The following is a 16,764-nucleotide window of genomic DNA, read 5'->3' on the forward strand; positions in this document are numbered from 1 at the left end:
CCCGTTTGCCTCAAAATGACACGGAATAAATTATTTTATCGATTGCAAACATGTATGCTTTCCTTCAGAACTATTTGAATCATATTCATAACTGGATGTGTAACAAGAAAGCATCTTCTCCGAATCTGAGGCCATTATTTTTATTCTCCAGCAATGCAAGTCTTGGCGTGATGTCACGAACTAAGGGCGGGACTTTCTGAAAATGCCCAATTCGCAGCTCATTTTTTTGCAGATTTTGGACACTTTGTCATTTTTATTGGTGTTTTGCATCTGACTAAAATATCATACTGCGTGTTTTGGGTATTTTAGATGCTATGAAACGTTTTTCTGATGTCAGTTAAAAAAAAAAAGTGACGTTGGTTGCCCTTTAAAGTAGTTTTCCCCAAAACTGGGGACACTTTTCACTAATTTTAAAACCACATTATCCAGAACTCTCCCTCCAAAATAAAACATCAGCTTCCCATTATGATTTCAAAGGAACACACTGGAGCAAGGTAACTGCTGATTAATATTTTTTTTATTTTTCAGAAGTGAAAAGAGGGCAAACCAACAGATAGCAGAAAGAGTGATTAGTGTGGAGCACAAAGGCAATACAAATAATCCCCTACGATGGCCTTTTCGCAAATGTTGCATGTGTGTTTTGGGGGGGGGGAGACTGCGGGACATTTTCACTCAAAATTGCTAAATAAACGGAGAAAAAGTGCAAACTGTGCCACTTTCGTAGAAGCCAACTTTTCACAGCCACAGATATTGGAAATACAGTAAAGTCTCGTTATATTGATATAACTGGACTATCGATATATCCCATTCTGCGGCATGTAAATTTTCTCCTTGCGTTCATAGAAATAGTATCGTAATAAGCAGTACTATCGATATAACCGATATCGATATAACGAGACTTTACTGTAGTTTACAGACTTGACCAAAATTTGCTCATGTTAATTCTCATCGACGAGCAAAGCAAACAGACACGAGTGTAAAAAAAAAAAGTTCACATTGATGGAAAGCAGCCTCTCGTGTAAAAACAAATGCCAACTTCACAGACTTGATCACAAGGCAGGAAGCTTGTGGAGCTAGTAACAGCGTGAATTCATATAACAGCACTGGAGAACCATTTTCCTATATGGGCCGGAATAAATTTGGAAAGAATTTTGCTTAATAAATTAGGAGGAATTTTTGATTGTTCAGAAAATGGCATGAAAATAGGAGTGGGTCGAAGTTTACATTCAGAACAAGCAACGACCACAACATTGCTGCAAGTGAATTAATCAAACACAAATAGTCGGGCTGTTTTTGAATTGCATGACGAAAAAAATTGTCATGAAGTTGACAGCAAAGCAGCCCGCCAAGTTTAAATAGGCGACAAGCAGATGTAACACTTAAGTAATGTGGAGGTGAAGGGGCATTAGACAGTAAAAATGTTAAAAATACAGTTTTAATACTGATGAAAGAAAAAAAGACCGCTTTCACGCAGCTAAACATTTCATGACTTAAGTTAAAGAAACAAGCCAGATTGTAATGTTTTTTCTTGTTGCAATGAGGCTTAATGGCTGTACTGGTTGGGAGAGAAGAACAAAATAATTAACAAAAAAAAAGAGACAGAGAAAGAGAAAACCACTTAGTGGCAGCTTTGTCCGATCAGAACATAAAGACTGCAGCGCGAAGGCGCAGTCGAGAACAAGGCTTTCCTCCTCTGTGTACAAGAAGGAGGAAGGAGACGGCAGCCGAGATGTGGAAAGAGAGAAGGGGGGTCTTGGGGGTGAGGGTCCTCCGCTACGAGGAGACCGTCACGGGGTTGAGGGAACCGTTGCGGCTGTAGAACTTGGAGAAGGCCTCTTCGAGAACGCACGCGAGACGAGGCTGATCGCCCTGGAAGCAAAACATCACCGGACACTTTAGGAAAATGTCGCCGGATGGAAATAAGGTGATTTTTTTTTTTTTTCAATCGCATCTAAATGTAAATCATGTGAAATTTAAGCTCGACTGATGAACACAACAGAAGCTAATGAAGCAACCTTGCCGTTCTAATACTTTTGGAGCTCGGATTGTGCATGTTGTAGCTGGTGTGCGTCGTGCTCAAGACTTCAAAACATGGCAGGGGTAAGTTTCCATTCAAGGTAAAATGATTGAGCTCCAAAGTGTTTCTTAACTCATTCACTGCCATTTCCGAAATTTCAAAGCATGATGTGCAGCGCCATTCCCGACTCATTTGTTTAAGGTTTAATATTGACCGTGCTTACAACAGACTTCTTAGGCCGATTCCACGTAGGCTTAGGCATGCAAATGAGGTGAAACCAGCGCCAGGGATAGACCAATGGAGATAGTCAGATTGGCTAATGAAGTGACTCCAGGGCCAGGGATAGAACTATAGGGGTAATCAGATTGGCTAATGAGGTGAAACCAGAGCCAGGGGTAGAACAATAGAAGTAATCAGATTGGCTTTCAGGGAGTGGTCCACTGCTCCCCCGACCTTAGAGCAGGGAGCTACCAGAGCAGAGGTCTGGCACAGCCACCTCTGTCCATTAGGGATATATATAGGACCAGGGTTACCAGCACAACTTTAGTTCATTGACGAAGCTCTTCGGATGAGGAGCGAAGCATCCAACACCTTCAAAGAAGTACAGATAACGCCTGAAGAAACCTTTTCTTCGATCCCAGAATGTATTCAGTTTTAGGTGTTTTTTTTCGGGGACTTCCAATAAAGCGCTGGTCAGACCTCTGGCAATGTTTTTTCCTTCCGCAAGGGGGCAGCGTTTGCCTTTTGTCAATGTTAGCGCTTTGTTACAGCTCCAGCTGCTGTTAAAGCGTTATATAAATCAATATTTATATATTATATTGTATTTTGTACAAGACGCCCCCATTTCAAGCTCAGATAACTCCAGACCCATTAATTTAGGAATTAACTCCTTTTTTTCTGACAAAATAAAAGAGCCTAAAATTTCTTATGCTGAATTGAATATTGATGTAGTGCTAAAACTCAACATTCTGTGGGTCCTGCAATTTGAGTGAAAATGACAAAAACCCTGGCACTGGAGTGGACACATTTTTGGACATAGTCTGGCGGTGAATGAGTTAAAGAACAAAACGCACAAACTGCATTGGGTCGGTCGCTTACCTCACTGATGAAGCCGAGCTGAACGAGTTCCACAGCCAACTCTTGCACGTTCTCATCTAAACCAAAAATCACACAATAAGCTCCGTTGAGAGATGGCCACCCGGTTCGGCGATCGCAAAAACGTACTTGGTAACAGGTCGCAGCTCAAATGTCGGTTGAGTTTGTCCTCAAGTTTGAGCAGCAAAGTGAGCTACGGATGGAAACGTTGAGTTTAGAGCTTGAAATCACTCGCATGTGTATTTGCGTGCGTGTGAAGCATCGATGAGTCGCCTCACGTGATGCTTGGCGCCTTCATCCACGGGCTCGATGTTGCACTGCATTTGAAGCACCTGCGGACGACCGTCGTGGTGAGCAAGGGCTTAGGCGAGCGTTTAGCTGCAAGTTCTCACCTTCCTGGTCTCGAGTTCTGCGGGTTCTGGGGTGGGCGTTTTGACAGAGGGCGGAACGATGGGCGACTTGACCGCTTCCTGCTGAGGTTGTTGCGGACACGGAATCCCAAACGCCGTCAAGGGATAGATTCCGTTCCTGTCACCGGGCGAGAACAACAATTTCAAATTGCGGTCGTCAATCAAATACTATGCCTTGGTTTCGATTGAGATATTTTGTTGACATGTTGATTATTTTAGACGAGACGTTTACAATATGAAATGTTCTGAACGTTTGATAGGGAATAGTCAGAATAGAGGTAAAAGTTTCCTCCTGTTGTATGCTTAGTTGGCTGAACACGTGTGACGACAATGCACAATGATTTCTTGTGCACTAAGAACAGACACAGCTTGTTAAACTGTCATCCTCATGTAGGAGATCTGGCCTAGGGCAGAATTTAGGACTTGGTAAACTCGTTCACGGGAAGAGCTCATTATCCAGGTTACTCATCTATCAGTTCATGGAAAGACAACCCATTAAAATGTCTACGTTCTGTTGGTTTATGTATGTTGGTGCTGGTACCATGGGACGTTCAGGGGTGTGGTATTCAAATCAAGAAGGCTGTCTCTGACAAACTGATCACACTTGCATTGAACATTTATGGCCCTACCTGACGTCCTCCAGAAATTTGTCCAGCTCAAGAGCAGGAAACTGGGACAGCCTGAAGAAAGACGAAAACAAAAATAACAACTCAGTCAGGTTGAATTCAAGTCTTCAACAAAGCGACGACGATTGAAGCTCACTTCATCTGAATGCCTTCCTTCCGCTCCACAATCACCAGGTTGGGGTCCATGTTCTTTGTCATCTCCTCTAACGCGTTCTCTGGAATCATATCTACAGGGAAATACGTCCACGTGAAGACATCTGTGTTTGCTGCTGACTTTTCTACGACGGCGTTTGCGGCGCTCACGCTGGTGGCTGACGATGCAATGGGCGGCCAGCAGTTTAAGCAGCGGCACCTCGAACAAGGCCTGGTGAAATAGGAGCTCCCTGGCCGTTGGACGCTTGTCCGGGTCCACCTCCAGACACTTCTGGATGAATTCCTGGATGACATAAAAGGTGACATCTTTAAAGGACAACCGACGTCTCTGGACAAGTTGTGTCCATAATTTGTAAAATGTCTTCAAATGACTTCTACTGAGCGTATTTTACAAAGATTCCACCGCATATAGCTATATTTTACGTTTTAAGACTCGCGCTGAATATTCCGGAAGTCTTGTTTTTGAGTTGGTGACGAGTCCGTACGTGACGTCACTGAAGGAATGACCCTGACCGAAAAAAAGGACACATTGTAGCAGTCCTTCCATCACGTCAATGCTTGTTTGGTCTGAAAACCTCGTGTTGCACCAGAAAGAGCCAGAAGAGGGCGTCCAAGCTCCATTTAATGAATTTATCAGCCTGTGGAAACAGGCTGATTCATTCATGACAGGAGCTCGGTGGCCATTTTCTGCCTCTTTTTGGGTGAGACATTTCCCCCCAATGTTGCCTCAAAATGGCACGGAATAAATTCTTTCATCGATCGCAAACATGTATGCTTTCCTCTTCAGAACTATTTGAATCATATTCATAACTGGATGTGTAACAAGAAAGCGGATTCTCCGAATCTGAAACCATTGTTTTGATTCTCCAGCAATGCAAGACGTCTTGGCGTGACGTCACGAACTGGGGGCGGGACTTTCTGAAAATGCCCAATTCGCAGCTCAATTTTTTGCAGATTTTGGACACTTTAAGTCATTTTTATTGGTGTTTTGCATTTGAATAAAAATATCATACTGCGTGTTTTGGGTATTTTAGATGCTATAAAACAGTTTTCTGATGTCAGTTAGGAAACAAAAAGTGACGTCGGTTGTCCTTTAAGGGGGGGAGCTGTATTTCACTTAAAGACCCCATCGAGGAAAATCGCTTACCCGTTGCAGGGGGTCCTCGAGGGACTGAATGGCACTGTTTATGGCTTCTTGGGAAACATATGACGAATCTCCATTACTCTGGATTTCTAACACTGCCATCTGAGACGGGAATAGGAATTGTTAGAACATTCAGAAGAATACAATTGTTTTGCTTCAATACGTTTATTTTATTTGTTTCTTGACTTTTCCAGATCGTTTGGTGCCGCTCCACCCAGATCGGCTGCGCCATGGCCTACTGTCCCAACTCCTGCTACAAATATTTCTACGTCTGCCACTACTGCCCACTGTATGTGCACAAAACACCCCCAAATGCGCGAAAGAACACACATTTGAGTCATTATACCCATAATAATCAAAAATAATAGTTTCCTAATAAAACTGGTGTCAAAGTCAAGGCCCGGGGGCCATATATGGCCCGCCACATCATTTTACTTGGCCCGCGAAAGCAAATCAAACTTGTGAATTTCTATGATGCTTGCTAAAGTCCGAAATCATTCATGTCAAATCATTCATTTTAATCCATTTTCCACTTAATAAGAATTTAGGACGATTTTGTGACGGGCTCTGAAAAAAAAAAAAACGAACCAACCATTGTGGCAATCAACTTAATCTTTGCCAACCACGCTATGTTGATGTGGTTCAATGAAAAATTGTATTATATGCCACAAAACAGGGTTGCTACCCCCAAAATGTGTTTAGAAAAACGCTCTAAAACAAACAGAAATCATGGATGAACTCATGGTGTCAAAGTCAAGGCCCGGGGGCCAAATCGGGCCCAACAAATTATATTATTCGGCCCACGAGAGAAAATCAAACGTGAAATTCCATCCTGCTTACTAAAGTCCGAAATCATTCATGTCAAATCATTAATTTTAATCCATTTCCCCCTTAATAAGAATTTAGGATGATTGTGCAACAGGCTCTCTAAAAAAAAACTAACCAACCACTGTGGCCATCCACTTCATCTTTATCAACTGCGCTATGTTTTTGCGGTTCAATAAAAAAAAATATTATATGCCACAAAACAGGGTAGCTACCCCCTAAACGCATTCAGAAAAATGCTATAAAACAAACAGAAATTCGTTCTTGGCACGGATGCATTTAAGGTGTCAAAGTCAAGGCCCGGGGGCCAAATCTGGCCCGCCACATCATTTTACTCGGCCCGCGAAAGAAGATCAAGTCTGTCAAGTGCCATGATGTTTGCTTAAGTTCGAACCAAAATTCCAAATAGCCCAATGTAAAGCACCAGAAGTCATTATTTTTGACGACCAATTTGAAAACTGGTTTTTCATTAAATTGTTGTGCGCTCTATATGTAATATGTGGAGGGTTTTAAACATACTGTAATGGATTCCCTAACGGCCCCCTCAAGAGGAAACCATAACTACAATATGGCCCGCAGCAAAAAAGCGTCTGACACCCTCACCTCTAAGGCGCACATTCCAAACGAGTAAATATCCACGGCAGTGGTGACAGTGGCGACAGCTGAGAAGGGGAGAGAAAAAAAAAGAGAACAGTATGCTTAATTATAATTTTCACCAAATAAATAGCCGTAAAAAAAGGCAAATCTCTTAACCTCCATATTCTGGAGCAAAAAAATGAAGGCTCTTTTGCTCTTCCCGACAAGTTTTGACATGGTTGTTAATCGTGTCTGGAGCCACTGGAAGAAACGGAAATGAAAAGAAAACTTTGTTATTTGGCGTGAGTTTTCCCTGACGGTCAGTGATTTGCTTTCTCGTATACCCGAGCCGATCTTGATGAGGCCGTTGTGCTGGATGAAGATGGTGTCGCAGGTCAGGTTGCCGTGGATGATGGGAGGCTCACAAGAGTGTAAGTAGCTGCCGGGCAAAACACAAAAAAAATGGTTCACCGCAAACCGCAGACGTGAGAAATTATCATTTTACAAGGGATAATAGAGAGATTTACCTGAGCGCAGACAGAATCTGCGTGCACCAGCGCTTCCAAGCCTGACACAAATATTCACCAAAATAATCATTGGTGAAGTAAAACAATAATGGGATTTTTTTTAATTTTAGCAATAAACGCTTGTATATATGTAGTTGGGATTCGGTACCTTTTCATTCATGGTCTTGTGATTCTTTTTTGTCTTTTTCAGAAACTGTTTGAGACTTCCGGAGGACATGTACTCTGTGATGAAGATGACCTGAATAGTGTAGTGGGACAATAACAAGTCATAATGGATGCCATGAGACAAGACACTACGAGTGAAGAATGCTCATGTGAGTGACGTCGTCATACCCGGGCTCTGTTCTCTTTGACGTCAGCCCAGTATTTGTGGAATTTGACGATGTTCAAATGCTCCAGCTGGATTAAATTGTCAAATACCGCCTTCACTTTTTCCTGTCGAGAAAAAGGAACAAATGTGCCACTTAAAAATAATAATAAATAAAAGACAAACAAGGTGGAATGTATTCCCCAATCATGATACTGCGGTACAAACAAATGTCACAATCGAGAAAAGTTCCACTAACCTCTTGTAACTTAAAGTTTTTCCTTTCTGAGAACATGACTTCATTCCACACCACCTCAACGCCCTCCTCAGTGTCCATGGCTAAGTAGGCGTTATCGATGCCGGGGACATTTCGTTGATTCACCTTCAAGGAGGACAATCAAATGTTGTAACTCGTAATAGAGAGGTGGGTTGTAAGAATGTACCGATTCCTCTCATTTTCATAGGCTTATTTTGTCCAAATAGACTAAAAACCACCGCCCCCGAGCCCTAAAAAGGATTGTGAACAATTGACAGTAGAATAATAATTTTGTACATCCAAGAGTCTGTGCGTTGTACTACAGTACTATTTTGCCTACATCTTTACTTTTACTTGTGTACAAAGTGAAGAAAAATAGTTTGAGAGGATGGTCTGTCATCTCGATTTACCTCCTCTCTGCGTTTTTGCCAACGTCCACAGGGACTCTCCTCCAAGATCTCAGACTCGTCCTCGCTTTCTTCCTCCTCGTCCTCCGTGGCGGCCGGCTGGTTCACCACGGACACGGGGGGAGACACGGACGACACGGCTTGACCGGTCGTAGTGGCCATCGGCTCGGGCTTGGCTTCCTGGACAGCGTCCGGGGCCTGCTTACTCTCGGAGCCCTCAGACATGTCGGCTGGTCACCAGGAGCGGCCGGCCGTACAGCAGCGACGATTAGCCGGACAGCGATAGGCCTATGCATCGATCATTTTATCATTAGCCTGAACAACAATTGCACAGAGTGAATGATTGTAAAGCAGTGGCTTGGGGCATTGCAAAATGCTTTTAGCGCCATAAAGAAAATACCACGATTTAAGAAAATGAAAAACACGAGTAAAACAATACAACATGTAATACATACGTGTTAAAGGACGGATATGTGACGGTGTCAGCTCCAGTTTAACAGACTTTCTTCTCCGGTACCAAGCTTGATTTTTTTTTTCTTAGCTTTGTTAGCTAGAGAAGGCGGATAAAAGATCTATGTTCCTGGGCGAAGTTGCGGTTAGCTTCGTTTAGTCGAGAAAACCGTCAGTGAGAGTAGCCACGTCAACGTTTAGTAACTGAGTCCAATATCCCACGATCAAATCAGTTTAAATGCTGATCGGAATCGCAAGCTAACTACCGTTAGCGATCAAAAGCAGCCAACCGCTCCTTGGGTTAACCTTGCTGCAAATCGACAGATTATTCTGTCCGGACAACCCTGGAAATGACACACGGTTGACACAACTACACTGTTATACACATTTACTAACATTCGACATCGTAATTTTTTACTGGAAACCCAAAAGACACGTAAATGGGTCCATTAACGTGGCATACTGGACGTCTAAAAGGAGCTAGTTTTCACACAGAACTAGACGTGATGGCGACAAGTTCCAGATGCACCAAGCATAGCTCAAGCTCACTCTTCACCCGACAAGGCTCAGGTTGCCAGATCTTTCACAATGCATCCCTTATCGCAGCTAAACTATCCGGAGGAAAAACAATGAAGTATCTTAGAAAGGTTCCGCACAAATTTTAGTTCTCCTTGATCAAAGTATAACTTTAACAACATGATTTTGTTTTGAATATCCTGAAATCATACATTATCCAGTCTAAACATTCACCGTGTTTTCTTTGTGTTAAAACTGACTCAACGCAGGATTACAGCATTGTTATAAGATCTGGCAACCACAGATATATAACATTCCCCCATTTTATTGGATAATCGTTTTTTTATTAATCAAAATTTTAACAGCAAGAACACGCACCATCGCTAACTTATCTCAAGCATTGTTTTTTTAACTGATTTTTGAAATGTGAACCGAAGAGGCAGCTCTTAGTAGAAACATCAATACAGCCAATGTATTTTACTCTGCATAGGAAAGACTACAACAACAATAATAATAATAATAATAATAATAACAACAACAACATGTGAGACAATATCTTTTCGTCAATGGATGCTACAGCTGCGTGTTTGCTTGTAGTCGACGTGCACATTCACCATGAAGTCCCTGATCCACTGGACGCCTCTTTCATCTCGAACTGCTTCATGTAACAAAGAGGGTACAGAAAGTGCTTAAGAATGAATGCCTCTCTGTGTCTTCGTGTTGTCATATGTCATATTGTCTTTGTGTTGTCATAGTGTTTGTTATTTAGTTGTTTTTTTGTTCTTTTGACTTCAAGATGGCTGCCTTTCCAGCTGCTCATGTATTTTGTTTTTCTACTTTAATTCCTTTCATCACTTTGCTGCTGTGAAATGTAAATTTCCTCACTGCGAGACTAATAACAATAATAATACCAAACATTAATAATAATAATAATAATAATAATAATAATTAATAATAATAAAAATAAATTTATCAGCGCCTTTCAAAACTCTCAAAGTCACTTTACAGTCACAGGACCAGTTTTCCTGTGTGCGCAGCGGCAGCCACACGCGCCAGCATTCAGTCACCCCGGAAGTTACTCAAATAGATAGAAAGCTAGCTAAATAGCTAATAGATAGCTAATAGATAGCTAGCTAGTTAGCTAGCTAGCTATATAGCTAATAGATATACAGATAGATAGCTTCCCAGCTAGCCAGGCAGCTAGCTAGCCAGTGTTGGAGGAGAGTGGCCTTCTCTCCTCCGCGTGTTCGTTAATATCGGATGATGAGTATTTTGGTAATCCAAATAAAAGCTGGAGTCGATGAACAGTACCTTCGAAGGGTTGATTTGCAGAATACACATGATTTACAGACAATGGCTGCATGATCAAGAGTGTGTTCACACCATGAACACACAACATATTTATTTCATCAGAAGGACGGTATCAAGACTATGGCGCGATACCGAGGCGGCATTCTTCCAAAACAATTCCTAGCTTTTATCAGTCGGTCTTCACAATGTCTCTAGTAAGCAGTGTATCAAGGTAAACAGATGGCTCCAAGAATGAACTTGGTTCACTCTGTGTATCAGGTTATACAGGCTATGTAGATATGGCGGAAGACACACATCATGACATTATTGAAGATGCACATCATTACATTGTTGAAGATGCAAATCATGACATTATTTAAGACGCCCGTCATGACATTACTGTCATGACATTACTGTCATGACATATCATTGAGAAAAGCAAAATACCATGGCAGAGGCTTAGCGAAACAAATTATTATTATTATTATTATTATTATTATTATTATTATTAGCATATTTGACAACAAAGCTGACTTTGACTTTTTTGATTTTGATAATTTGAAATAATCCTTCACCAGCTAGATAGCTAGCGAACCAGCCATATAGCTAGCTAGCCAGCTAATAAATAGCAAAAATATAGCAAATAGCTAGCTAGCTTTTAGTTCTTTTCATACAAACGTCAAGTAGACTCTTGGAAATCCCGATGAAAATGAGGCAGTCTACTTCAAATCTGGTTGTTCCTTCAATTACAAATCATGATCAGGCAATTAATGTAGTTGTTTTACCCTTTTGGTGTAAATGTCCGATGAAATATGCAGTATATTAAAATGAAACCAAAGCATATGAGGAAAGGAAATAATTTTATTGTGGACGTCTTCATGATACAAATAATTTTAGAAATAATTCATAATTTTCATTCTTTCATTCACTTTCATTCCTTTCATCACTTTGCTGCTGTGAAATGTAAATTTCTCCACTGTGAGACTAATAAAGGCATATCCAATCCAATCCAATCCAATAATAACTAATAAGAATGCTATGTCATATATGCAGTAACGGTACAATGGATGGTTCATTCAAAGGCTCCATGTTCCAAAAATATGCTTGTTAGCTTCAGTGAAGAATTTCAATTGTCCATCGGTATAAAGATGAGTATGTATGATTATTGAGGGGTTCAATGATTGTTCAGAAATACTGTGTCAACCATGTCTGTTTCTCCTGGTGTGTATTTTTAGAGTCAGTCCACCAATGGCCTCCTCCCCTCCTTGTAAGGGGCCTTAATTTAAGTCCAGCACCCAAGAGTTTATTTGGCTGTCACGATTTACAACTTGAAGAGATCACCGGAGCTCTATTGGACACTTCCTGGGACTGATTTTGATGCACTGTCTCAACGACAGCTAAGTATTTTGAGATTGAACTCCCCTGCCCCTTGCTGTTATCTTTAGGTATAGGTGGAAAGAATATGGAGGACCTGGATCATAAACAGCCTCTCGCGGAGGATACAGACGTGAGAGTGCTTAGAGAAACAGAAGCATTGCAGATGCCCGACGACCAGGCTGACTACCCTTTAACGGGAGCAAACTCCATCTACTCGGCCATCCTTAGCAGGAACGAAGCCGTCAGGGATGCCAAGCGTCTCAAGACTTTCATGGAGCTGCGAGATAAATATGTGAAAAAGAAGGTGCTTTTCGAGGACCCTCTTTTCCCAGCCTGCGACTCCTCACTCTTCTACAGCCACCAGAAGCCCCCAATGAAGTTTGTGTGGAAACGACCCTCGGTGAGGGAATGCTCTTTTCATTACTCGAGATTATAGTGACACATGACCCAGTTGCAGGGGCGTCCGGATTATCAAGTCATGCAATTTGTCATGGTTTTGTTTGCTACTTTGGACTTTTTTGTTCTGATGACTTTATTTTAGATTTTGTTCCTGCTGAGTTTATTTCATACAATTTGTCAAATACATCCTACTTTTTACTGCTGCCTGCATTTTCGGGGTCCGCCACCAACACCCTCCACCTTTCTAATCGTGATAGCATTTTATGATGGATAATTGTTTTTAACATGAGCATATTTGACGAGTATACAGTAATACCTTGGCTGACGAGCTTAATTGGTTCCCAGACAGAGTGTAAGGCGAAAAGTGTGTATCCCAAAAATTAATTCCCATAGGAAACTATTAAAATGAGAATAATCCGTTCCCAGGTCCCCATAAAACATAATTTTCTACTTTCTAATTTTCTAAGCCTTAAAACTACACAAAATATACCTTATTTTATGTATAATAAATGTGCTGTGGTATTATAATAAAAAAAATAATCTGTACTGTATAATAAAGTCGTTTTATTCACCTTTGTGATGGCCGTTGATGGCTTGATGGAGTGGCTGGTTTCCTCAGAATTAAACACTTGATGAGGAACGTAACCTTCTTTCACAATTTTGAGGAATGATCCCTTGTAGGTGCTTTCTTTGTGGTAATTTTATCTAGTTCCTCATCAACTGTGTTCTGTTTAGCTGGGTTGATAGCTTTTTGCATTAAGTGTACAGATGGCTTGTGCGGGTTATTTGTGGAGCTTGATTGATGGGAATTTTAACCTTGCAGTGTACATTCTGCCTTTTGATTTATCAAAGTTGAAACTCTCTCACTGTCGTCTGCCTGTCTCTTTAATGTTTAAACCACGCCCCTCACTGCTGCGTTCTTGACCAATCACGTGGCTTTAACCGAAGACTGGGGGCGGGAAATAGAGGACAAAAACAGGACTGCCATTTTGTTGTTAGAAGAACGGGCTTGTTCGCGAACGACACATCACTTATGGAGGCAGCTCCGTGTACGAAAAAAGTTCGTATGCCAAGGTAAAATTTTCATAAATGTAACATTCGTAAAATGAAAAGTTGTTAGCCAAGGGGTTCGTAAACCGAGGTATCGCTGTATATGGAAGTGTAAACGACCAGCGTTGGGTGTACATTTGCTCAATGTAATGATAGTGAGAATATGAATATTGAGTTTAAGAATATATTTTTAACACTGGATATTATTAGATAGTGCAAGTGTATCGAATATTGCGGTCTGTGAGAGTGCTTATAAACACTACAATACGTGCATTAATGCGACTAATAATAGCACTAATAAAGTGTAATATTTCACCTTAATTACACTTGGCTGCCCCAACTGGGTATTGGAGAAATTAAAATCCTATCTCAAGACCATGTCCGATATTCAAAAGACTAAGCTATGTTTTTAATATATTCATGGGCACCTATGTGTATGTGATAACGTTGCATACTGCGTCAAGCTGACTGTTTCCAGTCAGTGCTACCAGGCATCCATAAGAGATATGGGCAGTTAAGAGCTACGAGCTGGCCTGGATTTAACACAACATGAGAGGTGGTGACCACAGGAACTCCGTCGCAGCTGCTTGCCTCTGAATATGCTGTTCAGAGGTCCCAGGTGGCGTATCTGTTGCTGGAACTACACCCGAGTCTTGTCAGTCACAGCAAATGTCATTTTTAGATTTGTAAACACAGATTTACTGTTTAATTGTAGCTAATTTATGGGCATATACAGATCATATTTCAAAACTATTTTGGTCATGAACACAGCTATACCGCGGACCGCCTGAGACTTGTACAAAATCCTCACGCATTGCAAGGTGGCGATGGTGGACCCCAAAAAGTAGGCACGAGGGAAGAGCAGGGATTATTTGACAAATTGTATTAAATAAATCAGCAGGAACAACAGCTCAAACAACAAAAGTATCAGAACAGGAGGCCCAAAGTAAAAAACAAAACCCGGAGTAAAATCTAAGATGAAACAAACCTGACAGCGTGAAACAAACAATGAGTTTTAGGACTATATAAACATTAAGTACAGCATTAGAAACCTTGGACTCTCTTCTTTCATTAGAAAAAAAAGTTAATCCCTAAATGATATCGGTCCGGAGTTATATGAGCTTGAAATGAGGGTGGCTGTCCAAAATACAATGCCATACATACATATTGGTTTATGTAGCACTTTTACAACAGCTGAAGCTGGAACATTGTGCCAACATGGGAAAAAAGGAAATGCTGCCCCCTTATGGAAAAGAAAAAAACATTGCCAGAGGCAATGGCCAGCACTTTATCGGCACCCATGCATGAAAAAACAAAACCCGAACAATTTCGGAAATGGCGCTCGACGTCATATTTTCAATTCCCGAATAAATTTGTGAATGGCAGTGAATGAGTTCATTATGATTCATACCTGAATGACACTTTTTTTCTTTTTCTATGACAGGAAATATGTGAAAACCCTGAATTCATTGTGAATGGAGCCAGCAGGACAGACATCTGTCAGGGAGAGTTAGGTAATGCAAATAACGATATGTCACACGTGCACGTAACTGTCACACATGCCGGAATCTACTGTCAGTTTCTTCAAGAGCAAGGGTCGTTTTTTTTTTTTTTTTTTTTTTTTTGCAAAAGCCCATATTACTAGATTAATGTTCTTTTTTGATCTGGACACATCTGTTTGTATCTGCTATGGACAGGTGACTGCTGGCTGCTCGCCGCCATCGCCTGTCTGACTTTGAACGAGAAGCTACTCTACAGAGTGATTCCTCGGGATCAGAGCTTTACGGAAAACTATGCCGGAATTTTTCATTTTCAGGTATTTATTCTTCTTCTTTTCCCTTCGGATTTTCCCTTCAAGGGGTCGCCACAGTGAATCAGTGTCCTCCATCTTCAGAGGTTTGATTCGCATGTTTGTTTTGGACAAGCTTTTACGTCGGATGCCCTTATTTTTGTACGTGGCAATAATCAACTGAACAACTGCTCTACTTCGGCACGGTCGGCATACCGTAGAGCAGGGGTGTCAAAGTCATTTTTTGCCGCGGGCCACATTGTAGTTATGGTTTCCTCTCGAGGGCCGTTATGAATTTGGGGAACCCATTAGAATGTTTAAATCCCTTCAAATATTACATATAGAGCACACAGCAAATTAATGAATAACTCGTTTTCAAATCTGAAGTTAAGAATAATGACTTTTATTGTGGTTGACATCCAAAAATATGAAATTTTGGCTCAGATTTTAGCAATCAACATGGAATTTAACAAGTTTGATTTGCTTTCGCGGGCCTAAATTTTTTTTGTGGCGGGCCGGATTTGGCCCGCGGGCCTTGACTTTGCCGTAGAGTATTTTGAAGTACAGTCATGTCAACCTTATTGCACATGGGGATGTCATATTTATTGATTCATTTATTTATTTGTGTATCTATTCACTTCTGTATTTATACATTTGTGCATTTATTTTTTTGTTTTCATGTTTTCATGTTTTCATTTTCATTTATTTATTTATTTTAGCAATATATTCATTTCTATATTTATATGTTTGTGTATTTATATGTTTGCATATTTATGTATTTATTTATTTATTCATTTATTTATTCATTTGTGTATCTATTCACGTCTGTATTTATGTATACATTTACGTATTTATTTATTTGTTTTCATGTTTCAGTATTTCTTTCTTTATGTATTTCTTTATGTATTTATTTGTTTTTATTTATTTGTTTATGTATGTGTGTGTGCGTGTGTGCGTACGTGCGCACGTACGTATGTATGTATGTATGTATGTATGTATGTATGTATGTATGTATGTATGTATGTATGTATGTATGTATGTATGTATGTATGTATGTATGTATTTGTTTTGCTTACAATTTGCATACATCTTGCACAGAAAAGGATACAAACCCTTGCGAACTGCAACAAAAAAAAAAGTGACTGGATGCAGTACCATGTACTTCTGTTTCGCCGCGTTGTGCCTCAAAAAGAATACTTTGTTGTATTCCGTCTTCAGTTCTGGCGTTATGGCGAGTGGATCGACGTGGTGGTTGACGACCGCATCCCCACCTACAACAACCGTCTGGTGTTCACCAAATCCTTCCGAGAGAACGAATTCTGGAGCGCTCTTCTGGAAAAAGCCTATGCCAAGTAGGAATTCCTGCTTGTCTTTCTTTGAAATAACATAATCTCAAAAAAAAAAAACCAAAGCTGCCAATTTGTGTCACATTGGGCCGATCTCAGGCTGAATGGCTCTTATGAGGCTCTGAGAGGAGGGAACACTCTGGAAGCCATGGAGGACTTCACAGGAGGAGTCACAGAGTTTTTTGAGATGTCTGAGGCGCCGAA

General features: G+C 40.8%; 2 protein-coding genes across 2 annotated transcripts in view; one reads left to right on the forward strand and one right to left on the reverse strand.

Moving 5' to 3' along the window:
* Nucleotides 1–638: 638 nt before the first annotated feature.
* nrbp1 (nuclear receptor binding protein 1) lies at nt 639–9,356 on the reverse strand. The gene is made up of 18 exons (XM_089022226.1): nt 8,799–9,356; nt 8,347–8,631; nt 7,940–8,062; nt 7,707–7,808; nt 7,522–7,611; nt 7,374–7,414; nt 7,191–7,285; nt 7,024–7,107; nt 6,874–6,932; nt 5,449–5,547; nt 4,452–4,584; nt 4,285–4,375; nt 4,152–4,202; nt 3,505–3,640; nt 3,391–3,444; nt 3,242–3,305; nt 3,116–3,171; nt 639–1,869 (listed from the first exon to the last, which is right to left on the reverse strand). The coding sequence occupies exons 2-18, from the start codon at nt 8,566–8,568 to the stop codon at nt 1,774–1,776; spliced, it is 1,596 nt and encodes a 531-aa protein (XP_088878352.1). The 5' UTR covers nt 8,569–8,631; nt 8,799–9,356; the 3' UTR covers nt 639–1,773.
* Nucleotides 9,357–11,924: 2,568 nt separating this feature from the next.
* Nucleotides 11,925–16,764, forward strand: part of capn3b (calpain 3b) — a 16,750-nt gene continuing 11,910 nt past the window's right edge. Inside the window, exons 1-5 of the mRNA XM_089022383.1 lie at nt 11,925–12,376; nt 14,870–14,939; nt 15,123–15,241; nt 16,433–16,566; nt 16,660–16,764. The exon at nt 16,660–16,764 is cut by the window's right edge and continues 64 nt beyond it. Coding sequence (XP_088878509.1) covers nt 12,062–12,376; nt 14,870–14,939; nt 15,123–15,241; nt 16,433–16,566; nt 16,660–16,764 — 743 coding nt within the window. The 5' untranslated portion in view covers nt 11,925–12,061. The remainder of the gene's footprint in view (nt 12,377–14,869; nt 14,940–15,122; nt 15,242–16,432; nt 16,567–16,659) is intronic.

Source organism: Hippocampus bargibanti, linkage group LG19 (genome assembly GCF_051943395.1).
Source record: "Hippocampus bargibanti isolate YZ-2025 linkage group LG19, ASM5194339v1, whole genome shotgun sequence".
Classification (NCBI taxonomy): domain Eukaryota; kingdom Metazoa; phylum Chordata; class Actinopteri; order Syngnathiformes; family Syngnathidae; genus Hippocampus; species Hippocampus bargibanti.

Bases quoted from the DNA above. Each gene is read 5' to 3' on its own strand.
- nrbp1 (XM_089022226.1), bottom strand. From the start codon at position 8,568: ATGTCTGAGGGCTCCGAGAGTAAGCAGGCCCCGGACGCTGTCCAGGAA. The intron at 7,108-7,190 runs GTATACGAGAAA...CGTTTCTTCCAG, and splicing joins CCTCATCAAGATCGGCTCGG to TGGCTCCAGACACGATTAAC. The intron at 3,306-3,390 runs GTGAGGCGACTC...TTCCATCCGTAG, and splicing joins ATGAAGGCGCCAAGCATCAC to CTCACTTTGCTGCTCAAACT.